Source organism: Podarcis filfolensis (genome assembly GCF_964270895.1).
Source record: "Podarcis filfolensis genome assembly, chromosome: 1".
Classification (NCBI taxonomy): Eukaryota; Metazoa; Chordata; class Lepidosauria; order Squamata; family Lacertidae; genus Podarcis; species Podarcis filfolensis.
Window position 1 is genome coordinate 130,637,689 of NC_139604.1, and position 21,811 is coordinate 130,659,499.

Here is a 21,811-nt window from a genome sequence, read left to right on the forward strand (position 1 = left end):
GTCCTGAGGGGACACAGTGCTGTCCTTGAGATGGGAGGACAAAGCGCATATCTAGTTCAATTTATACTTTGTTTGAGAGACGCACGCCTGAAAGAGGATGGTGTTTTCCTATAAACTTCGGTCTTCAGGCTACCTGCTTGTCTCTGCTCACAGAGAACCCCCGATGTCTGCAGTGAAAATACTCTCCTGTATTAACTATGCAACGGGCCTGAAGAATGCAGATATAATACATCTGTCCAACCAGGTACTGTCCATGCTTTTGGAGAAAGGTTACTGTAGTTTTAACCATGTGAAACTACAATGGTTAGACCTGGGCAGTTTTGGGGGTGGGAAAATGACAAGAGAGCGCTAATCTAAGCAAGACTAGGGCTGCCATACGCCCTGGTTTCCCCAGACATAACCGTGAATTGCGTCCGGGTGAAATTTCCAAAAATGTCCAGGGAAACCCAGAAGTATGGCAACCCATGTTGGAAGTGTTGCTTTTTTGGGCAAATGTCCTTAAAAATAGCTCAAAAACCAAGAAAAAAGCTCAACAGCTGTGCCAAAAAAGCTCAGCAACTTTTGTGTCCGGATTTTCACTTTTTGAAACATGGCAACGCTATGCAAGACTGAGTTGTGTGTGTGAGAGAGGCAGGAGGTCCACATCTCTCTTTCTTAGAACTGAAGAGTTGTAAGGAACCACGAGGGTCATCTAGTCCAGCCCCCTGCAATGCCTGAATCTTTTGCCCAACGTGGGGCTCAAACCTGCAACCCTGAGGTTAAGTATCTCATGTTCTACCTACTGAGCTATCCCAGTGTTGTCTTATTTGGGAATTCACATTTGTTTTAGCACATATAGTTAATAGCTTGTGAGGTCTGCACCCAATCGGATGCTCTGCCCATGATTTAATTCCTTGTAAAACATTTACTAACTTTTTACACTGGCATCGCTTAATATGGTGCATTATCGTTCTGGGTTCTTGGTAGAAATTTCCAAACGAGGTAATCTAAGCTCAGTACATAGTTTTTAAACAAGTAAAAAATGATCAGAAGACCAAATTATGTTGTGCCATATACCAGATTATGGTCACATGGACTCAAAAGACAGATAATATATTGTTGTTATGACCGAAATTAAGAAGCCACACAGTAGCAGCAGCAGCATCATAAATAGACATTAATTTTACTTTTTATAGAGAGGACCAAGTACTAATTTTCAAAGGAAGGTATAAAATACAAATTAGTCACTCTTGAGTAGACATTGCATACAGTGTTTCAAACATGCCTGTACTGCATATAAATCACAGTATATAAAGGACAAGTCAAAATTCATTTTGACTTAGCTTCAATCTAAAAGGTTAGGCTTGAGTGAAAACTTAAAAAAATCTACTTGAAATTCCATAAAACCCTATAGAATATTATTACCAATAAAAGCACAGATTTTGTGTCTTCACCCCAAAAAATCTGCCTGTTGGAGCTGCAGAATAAAAATCTATTTGGACCATAAGGCTCAGGCAGAGTTCAGTTGAGACTATAAATAATTTTTTTCAGGGGAAAACAATTATTTAGAGGGGAAAGGACAGAGACTGCTAAAGGTCTCTCAGAAAGTCTTCTAGAGTTGCTGGTCTGGTACATCAATCCTGAGGACTCTAACTTTGGACTTATAGTGATATTCTTTCAGATACAACTTCACAGAGGGCGGAACGGGAAGGGCGTCTATGCCATCGTAAGTCGTGTTGTTGCAAATAACTGTCCTGCATATATGCTGAAGGGAAAAGGGGAAAGTCCTGTTTAAGGGAGTCGAGAGAAGCGGCTCAAAGAACATGCAGGAGCTTGGGTCTTTGTAATGCTCCAGGAGTCCAGTGATGTCGGGAGAATGGAAGACGCATGGGTCGTGGGCATCGAAGCTGAAGTTGTGATTCCACTGCTCGATCCTGGCATGAAGGGACCGGCTGTATCGCCTAAAACTGACCGAGAACAAGTAATCTTCCTGGGCAGAGTCTCGCAGCAAAAAAGTCCCTTCTGGCTTCCCATCTAAAAGTGCTTCTGCCGCGTATTTATCCATCACTCCCCAGTAGCAGGGATTATTATTGATCTGAAGGAGGTCAGGGACAAGACAATGGACATAATCTATCTGGGTGTGATATTTAGGAGGGGTTTCCAGCTGCAGTAGCTCGACGTCTGTTTCCCACCGTGGCATGTTTCTCTTCCTGGAGCTGGTGCAGAGTGTCACCACCTCATCGTCGGAGTCCATGTCACTTTCCTCCCTGCTGTTCCTTAGCTGCTTGCCTGCGGCGGAGTCACCTTGAGGGTCGCACCTGCAGGCTGCAACGTCAGGAATGCTGCACGCCTGCAAAAGCGCTGACTCTTCTCCTTCGGCACTCTCAACGCCCCTGAGTTCCCCGTTCCTCCCTTCACCTTGTGACGGCTCCATACTTGACCAACTTTCGGACGCCTGTCTTACAGGGGCAGTGTGCCGTTTGATTAAATGCCACCGGAAGGCTAGTTCGGATCGTGGCGGGAAAGGACACTTGTCCAGCATGAGCTCGCTGATATGGATCTTTCTCTTTGATGGAAGCACCGAAGAATGTCGACTGCTGCAGTTCTTTATGGGAAAGCACTGGCCCACAGCATCCTGCAGTTTCTGCTTAAGGGAGCGGCCTAGGAGTCTGTGGCCGCAGGAACGCTCCAAGTCGAGCTCAGTAGAGGAACAGCTGTGCTTCCTCTCCTGGTTCCTTAAACTAAACATGGATTTCCCTGAGGTGCTGGCCGTTTCGGCGTCAGAACTGCCTTCACTCCTTTTTGACCAGGAAAGCTTCTTTCCGCTCCACACATAGCCGTCCTTTCTGTCCGCGCTTCTACTCCGGCTGGTTTTAGGCCTCACATCTGGATTTTTAGGACTCCTTTCTTTATTTTCTGCCATTTCCCCGCAAATGCAACCGGATTCACAAAGGTTCCAAGGCTACCGTTGCCAAATCCTCTGGAACCAGTTTCTATCTCAGAAAGCTTCCATCAGGTGCTTTTCGGATGTACCTACGAAAACAAAAAAGACAGTCCTCAGCTTACGTTATGAGTAAAAAGGTAAAGGGAAAAGGGACCCCTGACCATTAGGTCCAGTCGCGGACAGCTCTGGGGTTGCGGAGCCCATCTCGCTTTATTGGCTGAGGGAGCCGGCATACAGCTTCCGGGTCATGTGGCCAGCATGACTAAGCCGCTTCTGGAGAACCAGAGCACCACACAGAAATGCCGTTTACCTTCCCACCGGAGTGGTACCTATTTATCTACTTGCACTTTGACGTACTTTTGAACTGCTAGGTTGGCAGGAGCAGGGACCGAACAACGGGAGCTCACCCCATTGCGGGGATTCAAACCGCCAACATTCTGATCGGCAAGCCCTAGGCTCTGTGGTTTAACCCACAGCGCCACCCGCGTCCCTTTACGTTATGAGTACATGTGTGATAAACTCAAGCATACACTCAGGCTTCCATCGCCCAGACACAAAGCGTCAGAGACCGGCTGTTCACAGCCTTTCTGAACCCTCCCTAGGAATATCTGGTGGCTTGTCCTTCCCTTGGCTTTGAACTACTTCCAGGAAAAGCAGTAGAGCTGAAAACAAGGAGCAAGGATAGTGAACACTGCTGCATGTTCCTAGGGGAGGTTTTGAAGAGCAACTTGACATAAAGGGCCCAGCCACAGTGCTCGTGGGCCCAGCAGCACAACAGAAGCTCTATTGGAAAGGAAAGGACTACACTGGTTTCTGTGGGGTGATTAGAATTGCACTTGATCCATTAAGTTCATACTGAGACAAGCACTAAATATTTTCTTCCTCTTTTGTTATCCCACACTTCCTTCAGGAGCTCAATGTGGCAGACATTGCGTGGAGGCATTCTACTGCTTTAAAAATCCTGTATGTGGTGTGGTTTGGGAATTAAGGGGTTAACTTGTTTCCAAGAATCAAGCCTTGGCTGGCAGATATCCACTTAGGAAAGTGTTACTAATTAATTGGAGGGAGAGGTTGAATCAGATAATCTATATCTGCCACAGAATCAGGACAATCGTATTTTATTTGATATTTTGAAACGTTTGTGGGTGGAAATGCAAATCAAAGCTAAACTCCAAGTTATATCTTGCTAGCTTATTCCACTGATATTCAGATCAAGGCGATTAGATCACATGGACACCATATTCATGCAAGATCCTTTTTACCTGTGGAGCTATAAATATCAGCATTTGTGCCAGCTACATACTGGAATACTCATAGCTACTTGCTTAATATTGTTGTTTCTTATTTAAAAAAAACCAGACTATCAGAGTTCCAAATTCTTTATTATTTTAAATCTGTGTTTCTCAAACTTGGGTCCCCAGCTGTAGCTGGACTACAACTCTCATCATCCCTGGTCCTGCTAGCTAGGGATGATGGGAGTTGTAGTCTAACAACAGCCGGGGAAACAACTACAAATAATAGAGTAACAAAGGGTCGTAAAAATGTACAACTCAAGTGCAAAAGGCCATGGTAAATAGGTGTGACTTCCAGTGCTTCCAGACAAATGGAACTGTGGCTGATGGACCTCTGTATCACCTGAAGCACAATTCTAACTTAATTAGCTCTCAAGGACTTCCTCCATGGTCATATTATGAGAGATAAACTGCAGAGAGGGCTTAATGTCATCGCTGGAAGTGGGCACACTTCCAGGATCCCCACCACGCCGTTGGGACAAGTGCTGTACAGTAAACCTGCAACTTACACGGGCCAAAATGACATAAAGTCAAAACACATTGGGTTCAATGGTGGGTAGGGTTGCCAAACGCTTTCCCCCCAGATGTCCGCCCCCTTCATAGTGGCTGGTGGTAATGGGAATTGTGGTCAAAAACATCTGGAGGGCACCAGGTAGCTGAGAGCTGTTGGAGAGGATTTTGCTTTGCCTGTCCTTTTTAGACAAATGCTATATATATTCATGCCAGTGAGTCATTCAAGAGCAAAACCCCCAGAAGAGAGGCAAAGTAGGCCAAGAAATATTACATGCTCAAAAGATTCACGTTATGCTTGTTCAATATTAGTTCACATAAGTGTGATGTTAAGAGATGTTATTCTATACTGACACTTTCAGGTCACACTCAAGACAGAAATTAATTAAAAATACATAAGTTACATACTGGGAATCTCTTGGTGCTCTTGTCACTTGCTTTTCAAGATGAAGGGTTTTCTCTTTTTCTTTTTAAAGGACACCCCCAAGGCACTTGAAGTATCTAGGGCTTTACATATTGAAGAGGATTATATAAAATCCAGTTCCTTTCATGAAAGCAATTTTGAAAGACCATGATGGATGGCTTTTTTTTCTTTTTAAGGGATTGCAAGAGGGAGGGGAAATGACACTACCAAAATTAAGCCTTCTTCAAGATTCAACTCATGCACAACACATGCCTTTGTTTGCCTCCCCTACAGTTTAATGTTTATCTAAACACATTGCTGGCCCCAGGGAATAAGAAACATGCAGATGGAACATAATACATTTATAATGTGGAGCAAGGGCACTTGAACCTCTGAGGCATTTTTAAACGAGTATTTTAATATTATTTATTATTAAGCCACATACAAGCTACCTTTAAGGCAAATATTTTAACTCAATGTGGTTTACACACAAATAAAACAAAGTACTGTATCAAAACTACAAGAAGTTTTAACCTCTCTTAAAAGATGGTAGCACTATGCTTAGGGGAGTGGGTCGCTCTGTGGTCTAAACCACTGAGCCTCTTGGGCTTGCCGATTGGAAAGTCGGTGGTTCGAATCCGCGTGATGGTGTGAGCTCCTGTTGCTCTGTCCCAGCTTCTGCCAACCTAGCAGTTCAAAAGCACACCAGTGCTAGTAAATAAATGGGTACCGCTGTCGTGGGAAGATAAACAGTGTTTCTGTGCACTCTGGCACTCATTACAGCGTCCCGTTGTGCCAGAAGCAGTTTAGTCCTGCTGGCCACATGACCCGGAAAGCTGTCTGTGGACAAACACCGGCTCCCTCGGCCTGAAAAGTGAGATGAGCACCGCAACCCCATAGTCGCCTTTGACTGGACTTAACTATCCAGGGGTCCTTTACCTTCTACCTTCTTACAACGCTTAGATTCCCTAGAGGGCCTACAATTGAAAAGGCCACAGCCCTGTGCTAGAGGACAGCTTCTTCCACAGATCTCAAGAGGAAAACAGACTCCAAGGAAGAAGAAGAAGAAGAGTTTGGATTTGATATCCCGCTTTACCACTACCCTAAGGAGTCTCAAAGCGGCTAACATCCTCCTTTCCCTTCCTCCCCCACAACAAACACTCTGTGACGTGAGTGGGGCTGAGAGATTTCAGAGAAGTGTGACTGGCCCAAGGTCACCCAGCAGCTGCATGTGGAGGAGCGGAGACGCGAACCCGGTTCCCCAGATTACAAGACTACTGCTCTTAACCACTACACCACTGGGTTTTAAGGGTTAAAACCAGCACTTTGCGTGAGGTCTGGAAACCAACAAGAAGCCAGTGTAGTTTAGAACAGGTGCAATGTCGGTGACTAGCCTTCACAAAAAGCCAGGCCCCTGCATTGCACACCAACTAGTTTCCAAATACTTTTTGGGGTGGGGATGGGGGTGGGGCTTCTCTGCGCCTCTCAAGAGTGCATCAAAGAGTCTAGCCTGGAAGTTACTGAAGAAGAATGAATGAGAAATACAGTGAGACTGCCATCCAAATGACCAGTTGCTCTTAGCCACCGTTTTGTTTTAGCTCTGCTTCTAATGGCAGACCAGGAGTGGCGAACCTTTGGCCTCCAGCTGTTGCTGAACAACAGTTCACATCAGCACTAGCAAACCTGGCCAATGGCCAGAGATGATGGGAGTTGTAGTTCAACAACATCTACAGGGCCCAAAGGTTCCTCCACACCTGCAGTAGATGCTGGAGCACAGCAAGACCGTGAACTTGGTTCACCAAAAGAGAAATATTATTATGCATCAAGTGGAAACTGACCCCTGGAGAAACAGGGCATTGGTAACATTTTGTATATCCAGCTAATTATTGTCTCCACAAGCTTGTTTGCAGCTGAAGCTGCTGCCTTTGGGTCTGTTCTAAAGGGAAAATGGAGTCAGGCGTCATCCGCACACCAAATGATTTCACTTGGTGATTTTATACAGATATTATACAGTGGACGCTCGGGTTGCGAACATGATCCGTGCGGGATGCACGTTTACAACCCATGTCTGCGCACGGCGGGTTGCGATTCGGCGCTTCTGCGTATGCGCGACCGCCGAAACCCGGAAGTAACCCGTTCTGGTACTTCCGGGTTTCGACGGTCCGTAACCCAAAAAAAACGCAACCTGAAGCGGCTGTAACCCGAAGTATGACTGTACAGACAGAAAGAGGGCTATGAAACTTTACAGAACAGCGCACAAGTGTCCACAAAGGAGTTAACCCTCAACTGCCTGGAGAGCATTAGAACCAGCATAAAGCTGCTCTGCTTATTCCCATTGACTCCAGCAGGAGGTCCAAAAGAAGTCACAATTAACACAATGTGTTCTACACCAAGCTTCTTCTGAAATGTCTTCAGAAATTTCAAGTGATTTCTATGCATGTTTACTCAAAAGTTGTCCTCTCCTATTTCAAGTGTTGCCAAAGGTCTAGTTTTGATAATACATAGCCATAAATTTACATAGCCTGGGAACAAGGTACTTTAAGGGCTTTCTTCTCCTGGACGGATGAGATAGCGACTGGAGGCCTTCTTCAGGCAACCCCCTAGTCTGAAGTGAAGCAGCTGGCCCCCGGAAATGGAAATGTCACCATTGGAGATAGAAAGCTTTGATTATAGAATTTCCCTCTAGATGGATGTTCACCTGGAGATGTCCTTATTATCTTTTAGGCATCAGGCAAAGCCTGTCTTTGTTTATATGAGCCTTTGGTGACCGGTAACACTGTTCTAGTGGTGACCAGTGGGTTTTTTCTGCTAGCTTGAGTGCTTTTGTTTGTTAACTCTTTGAGGTTATGTCTTTGAGACTTTGATCTCTTGGTTTTAAACTGCTTGAATCTGCTGTTAATTATAATACAGTATTTTATGTTATGATGCTTACGGTTGTTTCAAGACTTGAATGCCATTTCTGGAAGAAAATCAGGGCACTTAAAAAACAACAACCCGTTAATCTTTTCTTTTATGTCATATCAAAAGCCACTGAGAGGTCAAGGGTAGAAAAACCTCAACAGAGAAATGTTTTCCTTGTTGATCTCTGATGATAGACTAACCAGGCGTCCCCAACCTGCGGCCCTCCAGATGTTTTGACCGACAACTCCCATGATCCCTAGCTAACAGGACCAGTGGTCAGGGATGACGGGAATTGTAGTCCAAAACATCTGGAGGGCTGAAGGTTGGGGATGGCTGCACTAAGCAATCCTATGTAGGCTTACTCAAGACACAAATCTGGTGCCTCATCTGTAAATGGTATGAATAACAGTGTCTCTTCCACTGCTGATAAAGATTTATTTAAACAAACATAATTTTATCACCTTGCGCGGTTGGGATATGTTGGACTATAAATCAAAAGCAATAAACCCTCTTTCTTAACAATAAACATTCTTCTGCAGAGAAAGATTATCTTACACATGCCATAACCTTTGGAGAAATCTAAGCGTGCACACACACATTCCTCTCCATGTTTATAACTCAAAGCATATTTCCCCTGCCCAGCTGAAGATAAAGAGGAAGGAGCTCATCTGTACGCACAGAAACAGGGCTTTCCACCAGACCTTTGGAGCAACCATTTTACATCACGCTTACATTTCTATTTCTCCCAGCTCAACTCTCCAACTCTTCTTATTAAATGAACTGAGATGACTGAAAAAAGCAGCTCTCGGGTCTTCTCTCCATTTAATTAATCTATTCCCTTCATTATATTTACCCTCACAATATTGCTACTGAGAGACACCCAGTGTCTGTGTCCTATTCCCCGAGGGTAGATACCACTGATTTCTCAGTCATTGTCTCCTCCTCTTCAAATGAGCAAGAGAAAGGGGCTATTTATTAATGTTATGCTTAGCCAGCACCATTTTGAAGGCTAGAGGAACCTAATAGTACATTAACACAAAAAGCAGGTCCAAAAAACCAGAACAAGGTCTTATGCAAATACAAAATTCTAAATGTACAAGATTGCCAGCGTAACCTCAGTAACTTAATGTAAGGACATTTCCATTTTAACAACACAGCAAGACAACAGAAAATTCCCAATCCTTGGTTTAGACGAGGAACACTCACATAAATTGGGATTCATGCCAGCTGTACAGACTTGCTTAATATCATGCTTTAACTTGTTCTCCTTCCCCTAAGTCTCCATCCCAACCCCCCACAAATCAGGCTTTAACGACATCTTCATAACCCAAGGATATTTGAACCAAATAAATGCATATAGCTTTATGTTCACTAATGCCAGCAACACAGATAAGAACAAAAGACCACATAGATATTAAGTATATTTTCACCCAGAGGGCAACACTGATGGAATGAGCCATTTGATAAACCACATTATGAGCATCTGCTTTGCAGGCTTTATTTTCACTAAGAAACAGAGCGGATGTGACATAGGGCTCACAGAAAGGATGCTCACATCTTCCATGTACAATTTACTTGTTAGTGGGCACACACTGAAAGCCTTTTAAAAGCATTCTGCCTTTGACAAAACACTTAAGCATGCAGCTAGCTCCCACACGCAGACAATAAAATAACGGCTTCCTTTTGGACCATATGATTCCGCCACAGGGAAGTAATCAGAGCATGAAAAACGCTGCGGAGGAGTTTGGTTCGTTGTTCTTTGACACAGGACTGTCTCTTTTGTTGGTTGCAATCGCAATGGACTCTTATCTCAGGGAGAGCACGGAAGCCAACATTGTTCCTTTTCACGTCTCTCCTACAGCTAGCGACTATATCGGGCATATCCAAAGTCCGTTTTGGGGGCCTAATCTGGCCTGATGGTCGGTTTAATCTGGCCCTCATAGACAGTTCCTCTCTGTGGTTTAAAAAAAAAAAAAAAAAAAAAAAAAAAAGGTCAACAACTTTGGGGTAAAATCCTAAAAAAAAAGGTCATGCATGTTCACTTCATCAAATCTGGCCCTCTGAAAAAAATTTGGACACCTCTGGACTAGATTTTCTCCTACAGGAGCACCTAGGAGAAATCTGACTGATCTTCACAACAGGAAGGACAGCAGAAGATTGGAGAAGTCTGAAACCAGTTACTTTGGACCCTGCATCATGTGTGGACAGATATAAGAGGCCCAGAATAACCCTCTTCTTCTGAGACTAAGATCATATCCAGACTTGCCCTTGCACCACTGCTTTCCCCTGGGAAAATCCAATATTTACTGCTGAATCAGAGCAAATGTCAATTGGGTTCTCTCCAGATTGACGTTTGCTCTGGTTTATTGCCAAAGAGCGGGTTTTCCATGGGAAAGTGGAAGGGCAAGGGCAAAACAACTGAGATTCCTGCACAGCAGGGGGTTGGACTAGATGATCCTTGGGGTCCCTTCCAACTCTATAATTCTATGATTTTATGGCCCTTGCCTAGAAAGTATGGGACATGTGGAAAACTGCCCGGACCCATGCTTTCTAGGCACTGGACAAGTGAGTGGAAGTATGGATAACCTCCAAGTGGCTGATAAAGACCAGGGAATCCATATGCCTGCATTTCCCTAAAGAGAGAAATTCTATCTCCAGTAATAAATCCATAGGAGCAATGAATATGTTATAACCGCATACATGCAGGCTGCAAACAAATAGTATTTGCTATCCCAGTGTAATTTAAACTGCAATCTTAGTTCCATTTGCTCAGGGTTGAATTCAACTGCTAGGTTGGCAGAAGCTAGGACAGAGCAACGGTTGGCAAACCCAAGAGGCTCAGTCAGGGCAGGGTCAGCAAACTTTTTCAGCAGGGGGCCGGTCCACTGTCCCTCAGACCTTGGGGGGGGCGGACTATATTTGGGGGGGAAATGAATGAATTCCTACGCCCCACAAATAACTCAGAGATGCATTTTAAATAAAAGCACACATTCTACTCATGTAAAAACACGCTGATTCCCAGACTGTCCGCGGGCTGGATTTAGAAGGCGATTGAGCTGGATCCGGCCCCCAAGCCTCAGTTTGCCTACCCATGGTTTAGACCACAGCACCACTGCGTCGCTACACTTCAACAGGATTTACATTTGAGTAGACATGGTTAAGGTTGTGCTGTTGGTAAGAAACCAGACAGATACCAAAAGCTGCAGCCCATCAGCACTCTTCTGTTCTTAAGGGCAATTCGTTCCTCCCTCCTACCACTCAAGAGATGGCTCTCTCAGCTTAACTCAAAATAGGCATCAGAATAAAACCTACCAGAGCACCATTTAGACTATAAAGCATATCAAGGACACACATTCTATGAAGGTTACCATACGCTATAAGCAAATATGTTGTGGAAACTGCTTGCAAGTTTGTTTTGTTTTTAAAAAGATTTCTGCCCGGGAGAGATTACTGTTGTTGGCCTAGTAGTGAAATTAAAAGCTAGCCTCAGCTGCAGAAATGGTAAGAGGAAATTCCCTTTTCAGTTCAGGTATTTTGTAACCTGTGTGCCAAAGACATTTTCTCTTTAAGAACAATATGTATAAAATATTGTTTCAAAGATTGGTCGTATTTTAAAGCAGGCACTCCATTGAAGCACAACTGACTACAATTGTACTTATAGTAGCCCCAATTCTGCAGATGTTAACATGCACTCAAAATATAGTAAATATATTGGGCTTGAACTACAAAGAGCCGAGAAAACAGGCTGTCAGCTCTTCAGCAGACTTAAGAGGGGACTGTGCAGTGTTGTCTTTTTTTGTCATTTGGAGACTCACAGTGCAATCCTATATATGTCTAGTTAAAGCAAGCCCTATTTGAGTACAGCGGTACCTTGGGTTAAGTACTTAATTCATTCCAGAGGTCTGTTCTTAACCTGAAACTGTTCTTAACCTGAAGCACCACTTTAGCTAATGGGGCCTCCTGCTGCCGCCGTAGCACGATTTCTGTTCTCATCCTGAAGCAAAGTTCTTAACCTGAAGCACTATTTCTGGGTTAGCGGAGTCTGTAACCTGAAGTGTATGTAACCTGAAGCGTATGTAACCTGAGGTACCACTGTACTCCCAGTATGCAAGACCAGCAAAATCCAACCCATTGTTTCAGTAAAGAGACATTAGGAACCATTATTTGTGTGCCTGGTCACATGAGTTGTGAGAATCATAGAATCTTAAGAGTTGAAAGGGACCTTGAGGGTCATCTAGTCCAACCCCCTGCAATGCAAGAATCTCAGCTAAAGAATCCATGACAGATGCTTAGAAATCTCCAAGGAAGGAGATTTCTCCAAGGAAGGAGTCTCCTTCTTTGGAGGTCTTTAAGCAGAGGCTTGACAACCATATGTCAGGAGTGCTCTGATGGTGTTTCCTGCTTGGCAGGGGGTTGGACTCGATGGCCCTTGTGGTCTCTTCCAACTCTATGATTCTATGATTCTATGAGAGTCCACCGCCTCCAGTGGGAGTCTGTTCGACTGCTGAACAGCTCTTACTGTCAGAAAGTTTTTCCGAATGTTTAGTCGGAATCTCCTTTCTTGCAACATGAAGCCACTGGATCGGGTCCCATCCTCCAGAGCAGGAGAAAACAAGCATGCTCCCTCTTCCATGTGACAGCCCTTAAGATATTTGAAGACGGCTCTCCTATCTCCTCTCTGTCTCCTCTTTTCCAAGCTAAACATACCCAGCTCCTTCAAGAGCTCCTCATAAGGCTTCCTTTCCAGACCTCTGATCATCTTGGTCGCCCTCCTCTGCACACCTTCCTGTTTGTCAACATCCTTCTTAAAATAGTGGTGCCCAAAACTGGACACAATATTCCAGGTGTGGTCTGACCAAGGCAGAATAGAGTGGTACTATTACTTCCCTTGATCTGGACACTACTACTGATGCAGCCTAGAATAACATTAGCCTTTTTTGCTGCTGCATCACACTGTGATAGTGAGATAGTGCCATGGGGTGGGGAAATTACTTCATGCAAAAACTTTGTTTTATCAGTTGCTGTTTTTGGCAAATGATTCTCAGTCATCAGCACGTAAGGTATAAGAAGTGTGAAGTGTACTAAACTGTGCTAGACCTTTGTTTTGGTGCCAGAGGCAGAAAATTCAAACTGCATCCTTCCATACATTAATCAATATTACATATTTATTTATGGCATTTCTCTGGGTGGTGAACTGAAGAACCTCACTTTCAGGTGTAATACATGAATACTACTAAAATTCAGCAATACAAAGTACAAATCTCTTCTTTCTTTCTTTCTTTTCTTTCTTGGTACAAATCCCTTATAAAACACATAATGCCAGAGAAAAATCAATAAAATTGGTACCTTAAAAGCCAAAACCTTCTGTCAGAATCCTGGAAGGATAAAAATGTATTCATCTGGCACCAGAAAAAAAATACATAACAGGGGTCAGGTGAGGCTCTCTGGGGAGGGCATTCCACAACCAGGGTGATATTACTGAGAAGGCCTTATCACTACTAGTTGGATCACACCTGGTGGTAGTTCTCAGAGATCATGGACTCAAGGTCTGGATATATGTGGGAGGATGCAATCCTACAGGTAACCTGGCCCAAAACTGCCTGGAAATGAACAAGAAGCCAGAACAGCTGATAATGTACTAGCACAATATGTTTCAGTTGCCTAGTCCTGGTCAACAACCTCACTGCCCCATTTTGGACTAACAAGGTAATTGTTTTCAAAGGCAATACATAACACATACAATACATAACACAATAATCTAAGGGGAGGTTATCAGAGCATGGATGACCATACCGTGGCCAAGCTATCTCTGTCCAAGTAAGATTGTAGCCGATTTCTCACCAGAAGTCGATAAAAGGCAGGACATTTTCAGCCCCTGAGGACACCTGTGCCTGTAGTCTAGTGACAATATTGGATGCTGAGTACAGTGGTACCTCGGGTTACAGATGCTTCAGGTTACAGACGCTTCAGGTTACAGACTCCGCTAACCCAGAAATAGTACCTCGGGTTAAGAACTTTGCTTCAGGATGAGAACAGAAATCGCACAGCAGCGGTGCGGCGGCAGTGACAGGCCCCATTAGCTAAAGTGGTGCTTCAGGTTAAGAACAGTTTCAGGTTAAGAACAGACCTCCAGAACGAATTAAGCTCTTAACCCGAGGTACTACTGTACCTCCACAGTGGTGTAGCGTGGGTTGTCAGCACCCGGGGCAAGGCAAGTAATTTGCGCCCCCTAACCCGTGGATTTGCGCCCCCTAACCCGTGGATTTGCGCCCCCTAACCCATGGATTTGCCCTAACCCCAGATGTTGCACCCGGTGCGGCCTGCCCCCCCTGCACCCCCCACGCTACGCCACTGTACCTCCAAACTGCAAATTGGATTACTTAGGGCAGGGGTCAGCAAACCTTTTCAGCAGGGGGTCAGTCCACTGTCCCTCAGACCTTGTGGGGTGGCGGACCATTTTTTTGGGGGGGGGGATGAACAAATTCCTATGCCCCACAAATAACCCAGAGATGCTTTTTAAATAAAAGCACACATTCTACTCATGTAGAAACACACTGATTCCCAGACTGACTGTGGGCCGGGTTTAGAAGGCGACTGGGCCAGATCTGGTCCCCAGGTCTTAGTCTGCCTACTCATGATTTAGGGGGTGTGCAACCCCATCCAGAATAGGTTTTTTTTTAAAAAATTATTATTAATTTTGTATACTGCCCTATACCCACAGATCTCAGCGTGGTTCACAAGATAAAATCAGAATATAAAACCACAAAATACATAATAAAAATAAAAACAAAAACCACCCACTCAACTTGGCAGACAAACCATCTACTAACTGCCTCTCTATCTTATCTGGGTTAAGCCTCAGTTTATTCAATCCATTGTCATGAATGGGGACAGAATGCTTGGGTTCTCCTTTGCACGGCTCATTCAAATGAATGGAAACTGAAGAAAAATATTACTCTTGTGCAGCTCCCATTTAAATACCCACAATTTGTTTCTCCCCCTACACAGAAATATATTTAGCTTAATTATGGATCTGCAATTCAACCAGAATTGAGATCCTCAATAGGAATTTATCATAATTCCATCCTTAAAAAAGAAGTCCTGTTAACACTCCAAAAATAAAAGAGTAAAAAGAAAACACCAATTCTATTTAAAATGTTTCCTTAAATACAACAACGTGGACATTTAGTTGCTTATTTTTAAATGTCATCTCGTAAAAATTATATTCTCGCTAAGGACAGTCTAATAGTTGTATCTCTAGAAACAGAAGAAGGCACCTATTTGTGTACAAAGTATATTGCCATATCCTGAAACATCTAGTGAGGCAGAGGGCCTTCTCGGTAGTCACACCCTCCCGTCAGATGTCAAGGAAATAAACAACTATCTGACTTTTAGAAGACATCTGAAGGCAGTCCTGTTCGGGGAAGTTTTTAATGTTTGATGTGGTATTGTGTTTTAATCTGTTGAAACCCAGTCAGATGGGTAGCATATAGATTAATAATAGTAACAATAATAATAGTACACACACACACGTGTCAATATGAGACCAGAAATATTCACACATGTATTGTAAGCAGGGCCAAACAAACAATCCAGAGCTATTTCATGTATTTTGTCAGCCTAGATCTCAATAGCTACCAAGCTACCATTAAAAGGCAAGAACAAGCATTTTAGTTCCTTGTGGTTTCTCCGTAAGACACACACAACTAGTGTTGCTGCTATAGCATTATTATAATCATCATTATCTATTATTATAATTATCGTTATAATAAAGGACACACATCTTAAGACCTAGGTTTGGCTTTGAACGAATCGCTTCCGGAATATTTCCAGAATAGAAGGTGGCAGTGAATCAGACCTGAATTTTAGTCATTCTTAAGTGGCATTTCCATGCATGTTTCAAGACATGAGATGTAAAATGTGTGCCATGTATGAAGTAGAGCGAGAAGCAGCTACACTTGGAAATGTCATTTGAAAGAGAAGAAAGCCTCGCTTTTTAACTTTTTAAAAGTGTGGTGGGCATATCAAAGTTTTTAAAAATACGTGCAGTGCTTGGTTTTGAGATGGGAATACTCCAGAATAAAGGGAAATCCTTTGAAATAAGGATGGCCTGTCAGGCGAGTATCACTTATGCCATGGGTGGATATAAGATACTGAAGTGACCTGTAACACAGTCAAATGCTTGGTTACTCACTAGTAGATGCTGTCCAGAAAAACCTTCAGCAATGCAGTCAAGGATCCTAAATATTTATTTGCCCATCCATTTTTTAATACACATCCCTAGAGCGGGTTAAAACTGGGAACTTCTTGAATCAAAATTTATTACCGAGCACCAATTCTAACCTTAAAGGCACAGACTCATTAAAAAGTTTTGCCTTCAGCTGTTTTCTAAAAAAAAAGTTACATTTCTGCGACAGCAGTTATGAAACCATCAGCGAGCCAGATTTTGTCAGAATACAGCTTACTCCTCTTCCCACCAGAAAGATACCCGGCCGATGCAAATAACAGACCCCCCAACTCCAATAACCCTCCACATACACTTTCCCCATAATGTTAAGCAGTGCTTTTTTTCCTGAAAAAAATGTTTAGGGGTACTCTCATTTTCCTACTCATATAGAAATACTGCTCCTCAATGAGGCCAAACTTAGAGTCACAAAATGTTTAGGGGTATGCGCACCCCTGCGTCCCCCCCAGGAAAAAAGCACTGCCCTTAACTCCGAAGAGTTACTGATGTTAAGGAAGAATATTACAATTAATTAAATTTCCCAGAATGTTAAGAAACATGCCGCGAAGATGTGAACTGATGGCAATCAGAAAGCCTTTAACGGTTAATAATAATAATAATAATAAAGCAATTTCCATAATGAAGGGGAAGCTGCCCCCACCCCATTGAGCATGCTTACCTGCTGCTTACCAGAAGAGACATGTTGGTGGTGGTGGGGGGGCGGAGGTCTCGCGCCCAAAAGAAGGGGTCCAAGAGGGGCTTCACCCCAGCAAGGACAAGCACATCCGCTCCCCATCAGACACAAAGCCAGACTGGATTAACTGCACAGCTGGAACTGGGGGGGGGAGGTGGGCTGGGCTGAGGAGGCAGGAGATGGGGAGGGAGGAAGGAAGGAAAGAAAGTGGGGGGGCAAGGAAGGAGAGTTTAAAAGGAAAGAGAAGGAAAAGGGAATGGGGAAGGTGGAGAGGGGAAAAGCACCCGGAAAGGGGGAAGGATGGAGGCAGCAGAAAAGGGAAGGTGGGCAGAACTGAGCGCAGGGGAATTTTAATTCCAGTATTTTTCCATGTATAAGACGCCCCCCCATGCATAAGACGACCCCTTTTTTGGAGCCCCAAATTAAGAAATAATGAATTGGAGCCCCCAAATTAAGAAATAATGAATTGCAACCGTGCAGACGACGACCCCCCGTTTTTAAACTTAAAAAAATTAGGGGGGAAATATAGTAAGTCTTATACACGGGAAGTAAATAGGGAGGCACTTTTTGTGGGGGGTGCCGTCCTAAAACTTACTCCCCTAGGAAGAAAAGAAGGAAGAAAGGAGCCCCCCTCCTCCCCAATGGGGAAGGGGGTTATTTGACCAAAATGCCAATGGAGAAGGGGCTATTTGAGGAAGGCAAGGCGAGAAGAAATGAGAAATAAACGCGGGGGGGGGGAATTAAAAAAAATAAATAGAAGAGAGAGAGAGGGAGGTGGGAGCTCCGAAATAAAGAGATTAATGGGGAGAGAGGAAACCGTGAGACAGAAAGTGCTGAAAAAAGTGTATATATATCCTATAAAGCTCCACACAGAGATGTCCTTTTAACACCACAGGGTGGAGAGAAGAAGGGAGAAGGGAAGAGGAGCAGCCGAGAGGCCCGGCCAGCTGCTGCCCGCCCTCCTCGCCCGTCTCCCGGCCGCGCAGAGGCGCTTCTCCTCCCCCGCCGCCGCCTCTCCTCCTTCTCCTCCCTCGCTCGGTGCCAGGCGGCCCGGTCACCTCAGGCGCCTCCTCCGCCCCCCCATCACGGTCTCGGAGGATCCGGCCGGCCCGGGAAGGAGGAGGAGCGGGAGGCGGAGAGGAGAGGGAGGGAGGCCGGGACTCTGACGCCCCACGCCGGCTCCGCCTCAGGCCCAGAGCGCGGGAAGAAGGAGAAAGGCCGGGAGGAGGAGGAGAGGCCGGGGCCTCCGTGTGGCGGTGAGGAGGGGGGGCTGTTGGGGGCCGGGCTGCGTTTGGGGGGGCGCCTGCCTCGGCCCTATTTTCTCTCCTCAGTCCCCCCAAAAGAGAAGCGAAGGAGGAGGAAGAAAAAGGGGGGGGAAGAAGCGCCCCTTCGCAAAAGGGGGGGTGATTTGTTACCTCAGGCTGCCCGCATAGGCGGCGCCACGAGGGGGTCGGGGGGTGAGGGGCAAGCGACCCCCCCACAAACAAGGACCTACTACTATTACTATTATTATTTTATTTTGTGGTGAGGGGCAAGCGACCCCCTGAACAAGGACCTATTATTATTATTATTATTTGTGGAGAGGGGCAAGCGACCCCCTGAACAAGGACCTATTATTATTATTTTATTTTGTGGAGAGGGGCAAGCAACCCCCTGAACAAGGACCTATTATTATTATCTGTGGAGAGGGGCAAGCGACCCCACCAAACAAGGACCTGATTTTTTATTTTTATTTGTGGAGAGGGGCAAGCAACCCCCTGAACAAGGGCTTATTATTATTATTATTTGTGGAGAGAGGGGCAAGCGACACCCCCCCCCAAACAAGGACCTGATATAATTTATATTATTATTATTATTATTTTGCAGAGAGGGGCAAGCGACACCCCCCCCCAAACAAGGACCTGTTATTGTTATTTATTTGGTGAGGGGCAAGCGACCCCCCCATACAAGGACCTGCTATTATTATTATTAATTTGGTGAGGGGCAAGCAACCCCCCCATACAAGGACCTGCTATTATTATTATTATTATTTATTTGGTGAGGGGCAAGCAACCCCCCCATACAAGGACCTGCTATTATTATTATTATTTATTTGGTGAGGGGCAAGCAACCCCCCCCCCCATACAAGGACCTGCTATTATTATTATTATTATTTATTTGGTGAGGGGCAAGCAACCCCCCCATACAAGGACCTGCTATTATTATTATTATTATTATTATTTATTTGGTGAGGGGCAAGCAACCCCCCCCATACAAGGACCTGCTATTATTATTATTATTATGGTGAGGTGCAAGCAACCCCCCCCCCATACAAGGACCTGCTATTATTATTGTGTTGTTACCCCACCTTTTCCCCAGACAGGGACTTAAGGCGGCTTGCAGATAAAGAGAAGAGCAGCTTGCCCCACTTCCCCCTCTATTTCTGAACTCCTGCCATTGACATGTGTGCTGCTATTTTTCTTTCTTGCCTGCCTAGAAGTGGCCTCCCACCCCACTCCTATTTCTTGGTGTCTCCACTGCTTCCCCGCTGCTCCTTTTCCCTTTTTTTGTGCTCCAGCAAAAAAAGGGGGTGTGAGAAGAGATGACTGCTGTCTCTCTGACTTCCTTTCTCTCTCCATTCTTCACCTCTCCAAGTAGCAGACTTTGTGGGGAACCCTCCCCCCTTTCAAACAAAACATTATGAGGCAGCATTGGGTGCAAGTTGTTTCGGATTAAGTGGCAGCCAAGCTGGGATCCTGGGAATTTGGTGCCCTCCTAAGAGAGTAAGCAGGAGCCTGGCAACTCCTTGAGTGAAGAGTCACCTGTATGGCTGATACCTTTACAAAAGGTGTGCTTCTAAACAGTGTAATCCAAAGTATTTGCGCTACCCATGTCATTGCTTCTTGTCTTCTTTGTGAAAGAAACCCTCCTAATGTTGTGATGATGATGATGATTTATCGCCTTGCATGTATGTCGCACTGTGGTTTTTGCATTTACGGGACTATACGCTTTCACTGCAGGTCACTGAATCTGGAATTGCACTGCTTTTACCTCTACCTCAAATCACTGGCACCGATTAGAAAACCGCCCATTTGGAGATTTCGTCGAGGGGCTGCTGACGGAAGAAAACGTAAGCATAACAAGACAAAGGAAGGAAAGGAGTCTAATAATAGCCAAGCCTTCATAACATGCGGAATAAGTTATTGACTTTTTCCTATCCTAAAGTACTGTGTCTGTGGCAAAATGATGAAAAAGGACTAATACAGTTGTCCATAGTATAGTAACTGAGATTCTTTATAATGAAATTGCAGTCTGTAGGCATTTTTTATTACTGTATATGTTACCGAGATGAGCGCCGCAACCGTAGAGTCGTCCGCAACTGGACCTAATGGTCAGGGGTACCTTTACCTTTACATTTGTCTACTACTATTGCCTCTCCACTTCTCCTATTCACACCCCCCCCAGCCTAAAATTAGGTAGTAAGCTTCTACAGGCAACCTTTTGGTTGTGTTACACTGTAAAATTTCATGCAGGCTAATGACGTTATATTAAAAAATAAATAAAAATAGTTTGAACGTAATTGTAGATTTGGTGATTTTTGAACTCAAAAACAAGACCTGTTAAATCACTTGTAATTGTTTTGCTTGAAGCCATTTTTAACTTTGTAACCTAGATAAAGAATATGCCTTTGTCACAAAAGCCAATGAGATACGGCCACACAGAAGGTCACACAGATGTTTGCTTTGATGACATTGGGAGGTAAGTGACTGAGGGCCTTGGGTGTGTGTTAAAAGTTGCACTAATTTTGCAACCCAGTTGCATGTGATTAATGTACACACAGTGTGTATGTTGGGGGTGGGTAACCTGTGGCCCTCTGGATAACTCACAACATCACTAGCCATATATATAAAAATAAAAACATAGTCTAGTAGCACCTTAGAGACCAACTAAGTTTGTTCTTGGTATGAGCTTTCGAGTGCATACACACTTCTTCATATACCATGCACACGAAAGCTCATACCAAGACCAAACTTAGTTGGTCTCTAAGGTGCTACTAGACATTTTTTTTATTTTTATATATATTTCTACTGCGTCAGACCAACATGGCTACCTACCTGAATCTAGAACATCACTAGCCATTGGCAATGCTGGCTAAGACTGGTGGGGTTTGGAGTCCTGCAACATCTGAAGGATCATAGGTCCCTCATTCCTGGTATAGATGGCAGGAAGCGATTGTTATTGGCTTCCCACAGTGTTTGTTTCATGTGAAGAACAAATAAATGACTTCATAATTCTTAAGACCCAAAGATTTTTGTTTATGCTATGGGTCAAAGTGATGTTGTGCCTTTATTGCCTATCCCATCTGAATGACTGCTGCCAAATTACAAGGGAACTCCAGCATTGTGTGGAACTGAATACTCCATTGACAACTAGGAATAGTACAGTCATGCACAGATGGATTTGCATGATCTCAGTGCAAGCAGATTCTACGTTCATCTTTTCTGCCAGGTGGCACAGCAGTGAAAAGCAACAGAGGAATGAGGACAAACTGTCATGGCCTGGTGGCCAAAACAGATGCACTTAGCCAGGGTGCTGTCCTTTTTTAGAGTGATGTAGTTTGAGCTCTGCAAAAATGGATATCATTGGTGCTAGATTTATAAGAACTGCCCTCCTGGATCAGGCTCATGGCTCGTTTAGTTCATCATCCTGTTCTCAGAGTGACTGACCAGATGACTGTAGGAAATCCGTAAGCAGGACCCGAGCACAACAGCAGTTTCCCCTTTGTAGTTTCCAGCAGCTGTTTTTTAGAAGCAGACTATGGAGGCAGCACATACCCATTGTGGCAAGTAACCACTGATAGTTAAATTCATGAGGGAGGAAGCAA

At 44.4% G+C, this 21,811-nt stretch overlaps 2 protein-coding genes across 4 annotated transcripts in view; one reads left to right on the top strand and one right to left on the bottom strand.

The window, feature by feature from the left end:
• Positions 1-1,141: 1,141 nt before the first annotated feature.
• SOCS4 (suppressor of cytokine signaling 4) lies at positions 1,142-17,076 on the bottom strand. Of its 2 annotated transcripts, none has more exons than XM_083617596.1 (2): positions 16,933-17,076; positions 1,142-3,012 (listed from the first exon to the last, which is right to left on the bottom strand). In XM_083617596.1, the coding sequence occupies exon 2, from the start codon at positions 2,900-2,902 to the stop codon at positions 1,592-1,594; it is 1,311 nt and encodes a 436-aa protein (XP_083473722.1). In that variant the 5' UTR covers positions 2,903-3,012; positions 16,933-17,076; the 3' UTR covers positions 1,142-1,591. The 2 variants fall into 2 exon arrangements, with proteins under 2 accessions (XP_083473722.1, XP_083473723.1); XM_083617597.1 differs by having other exon boundaries at positions 16,944-17,060.
• A 2,746-nt stretch (positions 17,077-19,822) lies between these two features.
• WDHD1 (WD repeat and HMG-box DNA binding protein 1) overlaps positions 19,823-21,811 on the top strand; it is a 31,892-nt gene continuing 29,903 nt past the window's right edge. Inside the window, exons 1-2 of one of the 2 annotated variants that reach the window (XM_083611330.1) lie at positions 19,823-20,056; positions 20,600-20,685. In XM_083611330.1, coding sequence (XP_083467456.1) covers positions 20,609-20,685 — 77 coding nt within the window. In that variant the 5' untranslated portion in view covers positions 19,823-20,056; positions 20,600-20,608. The remainder of the gene's footprint in view (positions 20,057-20,599; positions 20,686-21,811) is intronic. The other variant, XM_083611331.1, reaches the window with a different exon arrangement.

Excerpts from the sequence above, each read along its gene's own strand:
- SOCS4 (XM_083617596.1), bottom strand. The coding sequence starts at position 2,902 with ATGGCAGAAAATAAAGAAAGGAGTCCTAAAAATCCAGATGTGAGGCCT.